The 14,214-nt window shown below is 44.1% G+C and overlaps 1 protein-coding gene across 1 annotated transcript in view; it reads left to right on the top strand.

Annotated features, from left to right (window-relative positions):
- The window catches only part of LOC146811277 (epithelial sodium channel subunit beta-2-like), a 254,912-nt gene that overhangs the window by 143,593 nt on the left and 97,105 nt on the right, over window positions 1-14,214 (top strand). Inside the window, exon 3 of the mRNA XM_085614502.1 lies at window positions 8,337-8,500. Coding sequence (XP_085470628.1) covers window positions 8,337-8,500 — 164 coding nt within the window. The remainder of the gene's footprint in view (window positions 1-8,336; window positions 8,501-14,214) is intronic.

Raw genomic sequence — 14,214 nt, 5'->3', positions numbered from 1 at the left:
GAAACGTGCTTCCATTGGAGGGCATGCAAGTTGTCTTTCAGGATGTCAGTCAGTGGTGTCCTGCTTCTGATTTGCACACATGCCCTACCAGGGCCTTGTGCTCCCCACAGCAGGACCCAGTGTCAGCCATCTTGTCAGTCATTTTCCACTCCCTGTGATGTGGGCATGTTTCAGAGTGGTCTTGATGGGCCAATTTTGAGGGGTAGCATTATCTGTGACTACAAACCCATCATGCTTTTGGATACACTCACTTCACCTGCATCCCCACAATTCCTTCCTGTCAGTCAGCTGCACTGTGAGGTAGTGTGTTTGTGGTGGCAGACTGTCTGGCAGCGTCTATTTAGCATTGTGCCACTGCCTTGCTCTATTTGTTTGTAGGTTGGTGCATGTCATGACAGAGTTCCAAGTCACTATGAGATGGCAGGTATTGTGTTTGTCTGACTGGCATACACATCTTGGGTTGATTATCAATTGGTTAGTGTAGCTTTGCTTGCGGTGCATGGTTTCACTGTCCCCTTGCCACACAATCTTGGGTATGCTGTTTGTGTACTCACCAGGCTCTGGTATGTCTGTTAGCCCATGGATGCTCTCTGGTGGTAGGATGTCCCGCACCTTCTCCTCCCAGGTCCTGAAGTAGACTGGTTTGGCAGGAGGGCCACCGCCAGTGCACTGACTCAGGGCGTGATCTTTTTCGATGAGTTTCTTAACCCTCCTGCGCACGTCATACCACCTGTTCTGGATATCGTCCTTTGTGCGCCTTGCTGGTGCTTGTGCTTTCACCTTGTCCACAATCCTCGCCCACATCTTTGTTTTCTGTGACATGGGGGTCCTTTGGATCAATGTACCAAACAAATGTGGCTCTACTCTGATGATCTCGTCTACGAGCACTTCTAACTCACTATCTGTGAACTTTGGATTCTAATTTGGGGGCATGTTGATGGGTGGTGGTGGTGAGTGATGTGTGTGTGAGAGTGCAAGTGAGGGTGGGTTGGTGTTGGTTTTGCTGTCTATATGTGTGTGTGATGTTGGATGAGGTGCTGATGGTGTGTGAGTTGTGTGATGGGTGAGTTGTGAGTGTGTCTGTGGTCGATGTGTAATGGTGTTTGCTGCTGGCTGTGTCTCCTGTTTGCAAGGGATGATGGAAGTGATTGTAGTCCCTTATATATTTGGAGTTGTGGGTGCGTCTTTGTCCCAGGTTTTTTTTATTTGGTATTTATTTGCTTTGTCATTGCTTGCTTGGTTCGTTTTTTGTCTTTTTTCCTTTGGGTTTTGTAGGCATGAAGGAGACGTTTATCTGACAGATACGGAAGCTGATGTTGTCTCGTGCGGGCTTCTCCGCCTCGTGCACGCTGCCTATCTTCTGTGTTTCATACGCATCGGTCGCGAAGGTCTCGGTTTTCTGTGCGTGTCGGTCGTGCAGCTTGGTCTCCGTGCGAGTCGGTCTGAGTTTCCACGCATTGCATCGTACTGCGCGGATCGGACAACGCGGGTTCGGGTCGGTTGGGTTCATTCCGGGTTCGTGTCGGTCGGTGAAATTCGTGTCGGTTTTCCAGCCGGATCACTATTTTCCATATGGCTTGGTCGTACGGCTTGTATTCCGTACGTGTCGGTTGTAATTTACACACGTTGCATCGTACTGCACGGGTCGTACGGCGCTGGTCCATGTCGGTCGGTATCCGGTCCGGATCCATGTCGGTCGGTTAGTTTTGCGGCCGGAATCAGAATAGGCCCCTTTGTGTGAAGCACCAAATTTGCATCCATTGTGTTGCATGTATGAGCACTAAGCATATTTTTCACCTCACACTTTGTTCAATATTGATTATTGTTCTCTAATTATTTAATAAATATGCATTGACTGCTGTTATACTTCATTTGTTCTTACTAATTTCAGATTAAGGGCTACTTTGGTGTAAAACATAAGTTTGTAAACCCAGGTCCCTAGTGATTTCAGGGTCCTCCCTTGATTACAGCTCAGAGAGGACACGGCCGTTTTGTAAAGCACCATAACTGTGTTGTGAATGATTAGTCCCTGTCTCTAAGGGTTCACATGAGGTTAATACCTTGGAGTGGGATGCCTTCATAGCAATAACAGTGGCCATTGCTTTTATGCGGTCCACAGAAGAATACTGGAGTTGCTTTCTTTAGAGATTTGCTGATCACAAACTTATTTGCCTCAAACCCTTTTTCGCCCCGGTTTCACTTAAATACAAGTTGAGAGGTTTAGCAATGAGCTTCACACAAAAAATGGGGGAGGAGGAAAAAACCTTACTTCACCCTCCTCAGGGTTTACGTAATCACACACTAGGAAGTAAGGACATATAGATCGCTTTTCATGAGAAAATAAAGAAAGAAGAGCAGAGCGCAATGTTTTGAAAAAACTGCCCTCACCCACAAAAGTTCATCATAGGACTGCTACGAACACCTCTGCGCAGACCAACGCAAGAGGTGGAGCAATAGGGTGGGGAAGACAATCCAACATGAAATAAGGTCAGGATCTAAAGAAAAGTAAGTGCAGACAAAGAATTAAAACTAACTAAGGGATATCCAAATAACTCTTTTATTCACAAATTCCCTTGTTAGAGCTAAAAGGTATCTCCCTACCAAAGGATGGTGGTGAAGTGAGTGAATTATGCACCATTCACCCCTCCGTTCTGCAAAAAAGTCGACATGTTTCAGCCGAATATCATATCTCTCCTGGCTTTCTTCAGGACTATTAGATCACTTGTCTTACTCCCTTTCTAATAAAATGTAATCTGTGCATTTGATTACTACGCCTGTGAATAGTAATAATACCGATGTCCAGTAATCACACTCCAAAGTGGAACTGTAAGTGAAAAAATAGAATGTACACGTGTAAAGAAAACTGGGAATCTTAGCATTTTAAAATACCTCGTGTTTTCTTATGTGAAAAAAACGTTGCTATCTTTACCCTTTCTCAGCCCATTTGGTGCGATGCGGCTTATTGATCAATCATATTAAATACCGCTCATGGGGACAAGGCCCTTATTATACTGTGAAATCCACGATCACTTGTCAGAATTTCCAACACATTAAAAATCGTAGTATGTACACACCTATCAATCTCTATCAAAACATCACTCTGTGAAAATGACATGCATATACCCATGTTGGAAAAAGTAGGGTCTTGAGTCAAATACTCGGTGAGTCTTACCGAGTTTCACTGCAGAACCTGCTTGAATTGGCGCGGGAAAGAGGGCGACCCTCTGTAGTCACACACTCGTCAAGAGAATAGGGGTAATGTATAGGTAGTTAGAGAAAGACACAAGCTTTGATGGTACAGGGATTAATCCCATTCGTAACCTGCATCTCACACACCGGAGGTGTCGTTACAGCCACCCCTGACATTCGATGTAACCTGAGTACGATGTGTAAGTCAGTGAGCACGTTTGGAACTCAGTTATCTGATGCCCATATTTAGATGAGGAGTGACAGCTTTTAGTGTGACCTGTGACTGGTGGGAGTTCCCAAAGTCTTTGCTGTTCTCTCTGTATTGTTGGACGGGGTCTCATGTGGACCAGATGGTCCCTGATGTTTGGACTTCTTTAGAATGAAAAAAGCAGTTGCTCTAGGTTCAAGTCGTTTGAATTCAATATCCGCCAGTTCCTGAGTATGATGCGGTTTATGTAGGTAGAGGCTGTGTTGAAAGTCGTAACACAGATGGTGTTCTTATTCTGTGGTTTCTCCACCTTTTCCAATAGGGCCTCACTGTGGCAGTTTAATGCTCTCTTTTGTGCCCTCCTGACGACTCTAGTGGGGATATTTTCTCTCCTGGAGTTTCTCTGTTAATGTCTCTGATTCTCTCTTGTAGTCCTCAATGTTTGAACAGTTTCTACGTAACCGCACAAACTGACCAGGAGGTTTTCCTTCAATGATTTTGGGTGGAAGCTCTCAAACAACAGGAGCCCAATCCTGTCAGTAGGCTTATGAAAAACTTGTGTGGTCAGTTTACCATCCCTTGGGATAATCTCCAGATCAAGGAACGGAAGACATTCCTTCTTGATTGTAGATCTGAAATGTAAAAGAGGATTGCAACTGTTCAGCCACTGCAGGAATTCCCTGATGGATTGTTCATCGCCCTTCCTAATAAGGAGGACATCGTCAATGAATCGTCTCCACAGTCTGATGTTGGTACTCCAAGGACTTTCCGATTGGAAGACTAATTTTTGTTCAAAAGAGGACACATAGAGGCGTGCTAGACTGGGCGCGAAACCGCTGCCCATGGGGTTGTAGTCTGTCCCCTTAAATTCAAAGAAATATTGATTCAACGCAATTTCAGCAAAGTGGAATATAAATGACCTCAGTGTGCAGTATTCCCACTCCTGGTCATACAGAATCTCGTCTACCACTCTTAGTGTCTTCATTTGGGGGATGTTGGTGTAGAGGGACTCAATGTCCAGTCCCGTCAAAAACTCTTTTGTCGGATCAAACTCCATCTCTTTTGTAAGATTAAGGACATCAGTGATGTCCTTCACATAGGCCTCCCTATTCTGTGCCAAAGGTTTTAGAAAATAATTGCAGAATGGCGATAATGGTTCCAAAATTGATCCAATTCATGCAACAATAGGTCTGCCAGGAGGAGGTCTAGTAGGTTTGTGCACTTTAGGGAGGGTGTAAAAGTATGGTCCAACCGGGTTTTTTGGCACAGAAAGTTCCCTTCTTGCTCTGTGATCCAATTATTGCTAGTAGCCTCTTCTAGCAATGTGGTTATCTCAATTCGCAATTCTGGCGCTGGATCCCTTAGGAGAACTTTCTCATTCCTAGCATCAGATAATAATCTGGTGCATTCGTCTCATAGGCTATTTTTGTTTAGAGGACAATAGCCCCTCCCTTGTCCGCTGGTTTTATAACCACATCCTGGTTATCTTTCAATTGGTTCAGTGCCTCGTTTTTCTCGCTGGTGAGATTCCTGAAGGGTTGCGAGTCTTCCTGGGCCAGGTCTTCCACCTCATGTACTACTGTAATGACTTCCAGGGGGAGTGCCTAACTCATTGGTGTGAAGTTTGATTTAGGGCGGAATTTAGTGTCCCCTTGTCTCTCTCCTGGATCTGATTTTCCCTAAAAAAAAACTTTCAGTCTGATGTTTCTAAAAGATTTAGACAGCTCCTGTCTCAGTTTGAAACAGTTGAAAGTATTTGTAGGGACAAAACCCAGACCCTTGCTGAGAAATCTCTCGTGGTTCAGGCAGTGGGGTGTCCGTCAAGTTCATCCCTAGACTAGCTCCGTGCTTGTGCCTGGTGAGGGGTCCCGTGATATGCTCCTTGTCACTCTCTGATTCAAATCCTCCCACTGCACCCCTTGTGCTCCTCTCTGCTTGCCTCTGCCTCTTCCCCTGCATCTTCTTAAAAAAGGATTTGGCATTTGGGGGTATTGTGGATTATGGGGCCCTTGCATAGGTGGGAATGGTTGGAATATGGACGGCCAACCAAATCCCTGACAAGGTAGTTATGGTATACTGGGTTGAAGCTGGGGCGTGGTCCCTGGTACTGGCCTCTGCCTCTTCCCCTCCTCTGTGGTCTGCTTTTGTAGTCACTCCCATCACTGCTAGAGCTCATCGTATCCATGTTCTTTCTGTCAGACTGGGGCCCCTTTCTCATTTCCTCCCTTTTCCTCTGAACATATTCCTCTGTGGAATATGGGTGCACCTTCTCCTTTGAGAACTTCTATAGATCTTTTTGTAGTTTGCTTATCTTAGACTGCATGAGGTAGTCTTTGTATTCACTTATTTCATTGTTAGTTTCTTCCAGCTTCCTCTTATACGCTGCTAGTACTATGATAGTTTTTAAACCCTGCTCACTTGCCTTTATCTGTATATACAACGTGTCCGCTATCCTCTTGGCTGTGGTGATAATCAGGACCAACCAATCCCTCGTACACTTCCAGACTATCAGGGCCCAATATTTCCTGAATGTGGTGTCCTCCTGGAAAATCAAGGGTTTATTGGTGACTATCAAACCTCTTGGGGCTGCATTTGCCCTTAGGTACTCTGTGAGAATCGCCCCATGTAGGATCGCCTTTACATGTGATTTCTTAAGTTTGACCAGAGTGTCCCACCCTTCACCCTGGGTAAGGACTTGATTGATCGTAGTTTCTCCCAGTAATGATGTCCCAGAGAGGATCTCCATGACAGCTTCCTTATTGTAAGCAAGGCCCTGTTGTTCTGACATGATCAAAGACGGTGGGTACAACTTATGTGGAAAAACCACAAGATGTGTTCACCTATTACGCTAGTAACAGTGAACCACAATCCCTACGGCTCAACGGCCGTTCTAATATGAGCTTCACACAAAAAAAAGGGGAAGAAGGGAAAAAACCTTACTTCGCCCTTCTCAGGGTTGACCTAATCACACACTAGGAAGCAAGGACATATAGATCACTTTTCATGGGAAAATAAAGAAAGAAGAGCAAAGTGAAAGGTTCTGAAAAAACAGCCCTCACCCACAAAGGTTTCTGGCATGCTTCATCATAGGGCAGCTACGTACACCTCTGCGCAGACCAATGCAAGAGGTGGAACAATAGGGTGAGGAAGACAATACAATATGAAGAAAGGTCAGGATCTAAAGAAAAGTAAGTGCAGACAAAGAATTAAAACTAACTAAAGGATATCCAAATAACTATTTTATTCACAGATTCCCTTGTTAGAGCTAGAAGGTGTCTCCTACCAAAGGATGGTGGTGAAGTGAGTAAATTATGCACCATTCACCCCTCAGGTTCTGCAAAGAATTCGACTTGTTTCAGCTGGATATCATGTCTTTCTCGGCTTTCTTCAGGACTATTAAATCCCTTGTCTTACTCCCTTTCTAATATACCTTAATCTGTGTATTTGATTGCTACACCAAGGTCCTGTAATCACACTCCAAATTGGATTTGTAACTGAAAAAATAAAATGTACAAGTGAAAAGAAAACTGGGAATCATATAATTTTAAAATACCTTGTGTTTTCTTCTGTGAAAAAAACTTCGCTATCTTTACCCTTTCTCAGCCCATTTGGTGCGATGCGGCTTATTTATCACTTATATTCAACACCTCTCATGGGGACAGTGCCCTTATTATACCATGAAATCAACGATCACTTGTCAGAATTTCTAACACATTAAAAATTATAATATGTACACACATATCAATCTCTATCAAAATATCACTCTGTGAAAGAATGACATGCATATACCCATGTTGAAAAATCTAGGGTCTTGAGTCAAATACTCGGTGAGTCTTATGGAGTTTCACTGCGGAACCTGCTTGAACTGGAGTGGGAAAGAGGGCGACACCCTGTAGTCACACACTCGTCAAGAGAATAGGGGTAATGTATAGGTAGTTAGAGAAGGACACAATTTGTAGCCTGCATCTCACACACCAGAGGTGTCGTTACAGCCACCCCTGACCTTCGATGTAACCTAAGCAAGATGTGTAAGTCAGTGAGCATGTTTGGAACTCAGTTATCTGATGCCCGTATTTAGATGAGGAGCGACAGCTAACCGATACGTCCATCCATTCACTACCCCTTCTTAAAGCTAAGCTCCTGGTTACTTCATCAAGGTGGGTGAGCCACTTGTTCAATACACATCTTTGCAGCAGGCATATTAACCCTCTGCGCTAATTTACGGCGAGACAAAACAGGCACTAGACAAAACTCTGATCTGTCTCTCTAGCAGGAAAATTAATCACAAGAGTTATCTTGACATTTTTAATGCTGCCTGAAAGCTGGAAGCACAAGGAACTCTGCAGCAGGTGCTTTGAAATCATACGTTATTGGTAAGCACAGCCCCTCCCCCCCATGAAGCCACTGCGCCCCCTCCAGGTCAGCACCCAGTGCAGCCACACCAGTCGCACCGCCCTAAAGCCGGCCCTGGTCCTTACCACACCCAATAATGGTAATAAATGCCATAGTGCACTCAACCCTTCTCCATATCTGCTAGCTATGAATAGCATCCATTGGTGTTGGGATGCACCACACAATGAATGATCCCAGGTCCTTTAATAAGAAATTATATAAAACAATGCTACTAATTGTATTGATCAGCTGAGTCGTCTTTGCAGAATACTCAACATTTCACATGGTAGGATGGCTCTCAGTGCTTCCGCTGTATAGTACAGAGAGTCCCCGTGCCTCTTTGTAGAATATGGTGAATCCAAGTGGCCATGTTGCAGTGTCTCTCTTTCTCTCCTTCACATGTCACTCATTATCTCTCGTCCCAGTTTCCCAGAACTCTCAGTCTCCCTCTCCCTCGTGCCGCTTTCCACTCGTAGTCTGTTCCTCACCAGTATGTCTGTCTCCTGCCCTCCGTCTCTTTGACCGTCTCTCCTCCTTTCTTTCGCAGGCCTCACCATGGAACTCTTTATCGAGCAGAGCGAGTACATCGAGACCCTCAGCACCACGGCCGGGGTGCGCGTGGCTCTGCACAGCCAATGGGAGATGCCCTTCCCGGAGGAGGAGGGCGTGAATGTCCCGCCCGGCCAGGAGTCTGACATCGGTGTAGTGAAGGTGAGCGGGAGCGAGCAGGTGTGTGGGGAAATACGGCGGGAAGGGGTGGGGTAGGGGGAATCTAGGAATACTGGTGCACCAAGACTTTTGTGCTGCAGCATTTCTGAACCTCAGAGACACTGAGTCGAGGCTCCTTGTTCTGAGGGGACAGTGGGACAGAAGGTGTCCTTCACTGGAGAGATGCTGAGGTATAATGCCTCCTGTTCTGAGAAACTGCTTGGATGAAAAAGAAAATGTCCCATACGTAGGAGACACTTTGAAATAAGGGCTTCAATGCATAAGAAACACTGGGACAGAACCTGTCCTGCACCGAGGGAACACTGAGAAACAGCCTCATGTATGGAGACATTTTCACTGCGATGGTTACAGTCATCCAGGAACCACCTTTTCTTCTCCGGTTGGAAATTTCCAAAGACCATGAGTGATTTATGCCTTTAATGTGCCTTTGTGGGGGGAGTGGTTTGGATAAGGATGGATTCCAGGTTGGATTAATCCTGATAGGTTGGATGAACTCAAATCATTTTCAAGGAAGACTATGTGGGAGAGGATGGTTCTATTGTCTCAAGAGTAGAAGTCACAACATGTTCTGTGTGAATGAATTTGCTCTTAAGCTGCTGCTTTCGTCTTAGGAATGTAATCACTTCCAGGAGATTTCAAAATGGGGCTGAAGGGACCGAAGGAAGCAATGGTCATCTTTGCTCACAAATAGAAGAGCGAGAAAATATAATACATGTGTCGGGACTTGTACGTAATCAAATCGCTATGTTTTGAGGAAGAGAAGCAACATACTTAATGTGAACTGTGGTGAGGTTCATACAAGGTCCAAATGATCTGAAACCTAAAAAGGCGAGGAATCTCTGTCTCACCAATGGTAGCTAGGATCGAGTTTTAAGGATTCTTCCAGAAAAAGATGCAGTGGTGCATGTGTAATAACTAATTAAAACAAGTTAGAACCTCCAAACTTAATATGGCGTAGGGGACAAAGATATAGCAAAAACTAACAGGAGTGACTTGGGGCAAGCAAATCTCTTCTGTCATTCGTGCAACAGGTGCAGTAGCGTTGGGAACAATGCACCGCAATTGTAGCTCTTTTAATACACAAACAGGCGTGAGAGGTTTCATTGCTTGCACTAAGCCTCGACTACACGTGCTCGACTGCTGCTCAAAACTGCCACAAGGAAGAAGCAGTGCATTTGTTTTGGCATTGCAAGGACACAATGAGCCCTTTTAGAAGTATTTTCAGATCCCAGAGATTCAATGCAAAGCTGAGGAGAACTTTCCTCAACTCTTTCTTAGGCTGGGGAAAAATTCTTCAGGATAGTAAGAAGGTAAGTCGTCTTATGTCCCTCGACAGAAGAGAGAGATGGGGACATAGGAAAATTAAAGGGTAAAAACAGTGTCAGGGTTTTTCCTCCTATATTCTGTTTCAATTTTTCCCATTTCCTATTCTACGGAGGTACTTTTAAGGACAATCTGTTCCACACTACCTTTCATCTTTGCATCCCAAAATGGTAGATCCTTGGATTCCTTGGAACCAGCACTCACATTCCCCAAATTCTGCCCTAAGCTGGTCCAATGTCTGCTTCAAAGCATTGAAGGAAATGTCTGCATCATTAATGTTAGTCTTTTAGCCAGCCCTCCAATGTTTGTGCTCCTGTTTCTCCTTTTTTAATTTAGTACATTCTACCATTAGTGGGTGGAATGTTCTAATAGCCTTATAACCTATCTTCCTCAGGCTATACCTGTTGTTAAAAACCCTCACCCTGTTATAGGCCCTCACCTTGTGCTCGGCTCTATAACTCGGGTTCAGGGCCTTTAACAACCGGTATAGTCCTCTGCAGCAGACTATAAGGCTATATTAGAACACTGGAATGTTGAGAGGTCCATTGATGACACGGGAGTTGCTCACAGCTAATAATAACTGGTATAAGCCTTCTGCTTCAACATTACAATGTTTGTATTCCTGTTTCTCCCTTTTTAATGCAGAACATACTACCCTCAGTGGGTGGAATGTTCCAATAGCATTATAGCCCTTCTGCTTTGGGCTATACAAGTTAGTAAAGGCTTTCTCTGTTGTCAGGTTCACAGTCTTTAACAACTGGTATAACCTTGGTCGCGTTCTATAAAGCTATATTATATGAGCTAATTTTAAGGTGTCACTATGTGGAAGACCCATAGAGTAATTCCTTTCACACATAATTCTGCGTGGAAGGGTCCCCTGGGGTTCCCATGCACCATCCAGAGAACTTAATGCTTTCCCAGATTTTTAAAGCTGGGAATGCGTCAAAATCCTATGCCTCCCCAGGGGAGGCGTAAGGAGGGGCAACGAGGAGAAATACTATAATTTCTCCTCGTTTTTTCTTTTTTCAATGCGTGCTGCCTTTTGCAGCACGCATAGAAAGAGGAAAATGCCTTTAATTATTGTTTTTGTGCAGGAAGGTATCACTTTCCTGCACAAAAACAATTATCCCCTGTAGGAAGCTGGCTCTGTATATACTATACCAATGTAAGGTATAGTGTGCACAGATTCCAGTAGAATCCCAAAGGTAGGCAGAGGTAAAAGTAGATAATACCTTACACTCTGTGGTAGTGTGGTCGAGCAGTAAGGCTTTATCAGAGGGTAGTGTTAGCATTTATTGTACACACTCAGGCTCAACTCAGACCAATTTGTTTGAATACAAATATTATTTAGTTGTATCTTCTTTTTAGAACCAAGCCAGGCCTGGTACAGGTAAGTTTAATAAGACTTTCCAAGAATAATGCAGTTAAATACAATTGAAATGCAGGTGGATGCAATTGTTTTTTTTACAAGTAAGTCAACAGTCAAAATTACTTTACAGTTACTTTTGAGATTACTTTGTACGTTACTTTTCAGATTACTTTTTTAAGTTACTTTCTCAAGTCAAGTCAAGTCAATAAGTCTTTATTTCGATTGAATTCATAATGAAAGACATTTGGAGAAAAAATAAAAAAGAGAACATCCACCAGGAAAGAGACATACAAAAAATCAGAACAAAAGTTAAAAAATGGTAAAAATACTTTCCTATTAAGATCAAACATTAAAACTCCATAGTTATAAATAGAATTAAAATCAATACAATAATGATAAAAACTAGATAGAAACACGACACATAGTTACCATTATAACCTTGCTCTAATAATCCAAGCCCAGCCTAAGAATTTGGCCACAGCAATTACAGTGAGTTCACTCGTGTCATATCTCAGTAATCTTAAGGCCACTGACCCCACTCTAATGCCCATATTGCGGCAAATGGGTTTAAGCCATTTCGCTCGGGGAGCGGCGTAGGCTGGGCATTCAAAGAATATATGTCCAAATGTTTCTCTGCGATCGATACACCAGTGACAGGATTCGGGGTTCCTCCCCCTTCCAGTTTTTAGTAAATGATCTAATGGGTAGGGAGCCGACCCTTAGCTGGTGATAGAGTTTCCTGTCACTGGACTTGCAGATAGTATCCCAATATTCTTCTAATAAAGGGTCACTTTTACACACCAACAACATGCCGGTCAATGAGGTAGCCGAGATTTGACTAAAATGTTTCTGCTGGATATGAGACCAATATAAGCTTTTAAGTAGTTTTTTAGAGGGGAAGGGATTGTCAGCGGGATCAGACCACAAGGTTCACAAGCCCATGGACTCCAGGAGCAATCTAACTTGCTTAAACCATGCTAGGTTTCCCAAACCCAAGATGGAACGGACATCCAGGATAGCCTTAGCATATGGGGCTAGTTCCGGGGTGGTCCAGATTCTTCTCCATAGAGCCACTGGTTTAAACCGGGCAATATCTTCTATTGAATGACACCCAAGATCCAATAGTAATGGTTTCACGGGGCTTGAGCTAGAAAGACCAGTGAGGTTCTTCAGAAATTTATTTTGGACTTTAACCAAAGAAGAAAGGTCCGCAAACCCCCAGAGGTCCGCGCCATAAAGAATCGCCGAACTAATCCTGGAGTTATAAATCTTCATTGCTGGACCTATTCTTTTGGTCTGAGACAGTCTCAGCTCTTTTACCAAGCACCCGGATAGCTGGGCACACTTTAGTGATAAGATATCAATTTGGGGCTTCCAACTCAATTTACTTTCTAGGACGATCCCCAAATAGGTCATAACATTAGTTTGTTCCAGCTTCTCGTTATTCATCATAACATGGCCTGCCATACGCCTTCCCTTATTGAAAACCATAAGCTTCGTTTTTGAGACATTGACTTGTAAGTCATGATCAAGGCAGAAGTCATCGAAGTTATTCAGGGCCGCCCGCCTGTAGACCCATCTGTGTCTGCGATAATAAAAGGGTGTCATCCGCAAACATGAGTAACGGAAACTTAATACCACCAAGGGAAGGGGCGTCTGTTGAAATGGTTGAAAAATACTGCACAACCCTGTTAATGAATAACAAAAACAGGGTAGGCGCTAAGACGCACCCTTGCCTGACACCCCGTGTTACTGCAAATCTATCTGTGACCTGCCCTTGATTCCCCCATCGTACCCGAGCAAAGTTTGCATCGTGCAACCTAATCACAATGTTCAAAAGATCTGGGGGCATCCCTAACCTACCTAGGACCCCCCATAATTTGGACCTAGGGACTAGGTCAAAAGCTGACCTAAGATCAACAAAAGCGGCATACAAGGTGCCACCGCCTAGGTAGACCGTTTTCCACACGATCAATTGAAACCTAAAAACCTGATCGATGGTACTGATACAGGATCTAAACCCAGCCTGTAGGGGAGATAGAATCTCCTCCTTCTCGATCCAAATCTGAATTTTAGCTAATACCATCCTGGCAATGATTTTTTGGATCGAGTCGATCAGACTGATCGGGCGATAGTTCCCTGGGCATGAGCGGTCACCCTTCTTAAATATAGGCAGTATCTCGGCACCTTTCCAAGATTCGGGGATAGCAGCCCCCTTAGCTATGGCAGTAGTCAAGAAAGCAATATATGGTACCCAGTTTCCTCGATCGTATTTGAAAAGGTCCGCCGGGACACAATCCATACCCGGGGCCTTTCCACAGGGTATCTGATTTAATGCTGCTTCGACCTCTCTACAATCAAATGTAAGATTCTGCGTGTTGGTCATATCACAGAAATTGTGAGGGGTAGTTTCATCAATCAGGTTAAAACCTGAAAACTGGGACTCAAAATGCTCCACCCATAGTTCCGGAAGAACGTGGTTAGTGGGGACCTGTGCATTCAGTGAATTACCCCACTTTACAATATGCCAGAACTTAGTCAGGTGTTTAAGTTTTCTGGCAGCCAAGAGCTCTAGCCAGTGTTTGTTATCCCAGGATTGTTTGGCCAGAGTTTTGGCTTTGAGGTAATTGCGCCTAGCTATTTGAATGTCACCCATGATCTTGGTTTTAATGGCAGATTTCAATTTACCATAAGTCTCACGGCACGTTTTGTTGTACCAATGATTGCGCTTTAGTTGAATTAGTTTTTGTACTTTGGTGGGTTTGGAGAAATACGTTTTTAGGCCCAAAAATAAGACCTCGTGAATTTTTGTGATCTCCCTATTGATGGCTACTTGGGATGAAAGGGAGCGCAGGCCTTTCAGGGCACATGAAACTTTTATACTGATCTCCTCTAGTGCTCCAGTATCAATTGCGACCCTATCCCAACGCACTCTACGTAGATTATTAGTAAGAAGGGCATCAGCGGTGGCTATCTCAGTTTGCTCGACACTTCTGTGGGCAAT

Source organism: Triturus cristatus, chromosome 7 (genome assembly GCF_964204655.1).
Source record: "Triturus cristatus chromosome 7, aTriCri1.1, whole genome shotgun sequence".
NCBI classification, from domain to species: domain Eukaryota; kingdom Metazoa; phylum Chordata; class Amphibia; order Caudata; family Salamandridae; genus Triturus; species Triturus cristatus.
The sequence above is the reverse complement of the archived record's forward strand: the minus strand, read 5'-3'. Positions and strand labels throughout refer to the sequence as shown.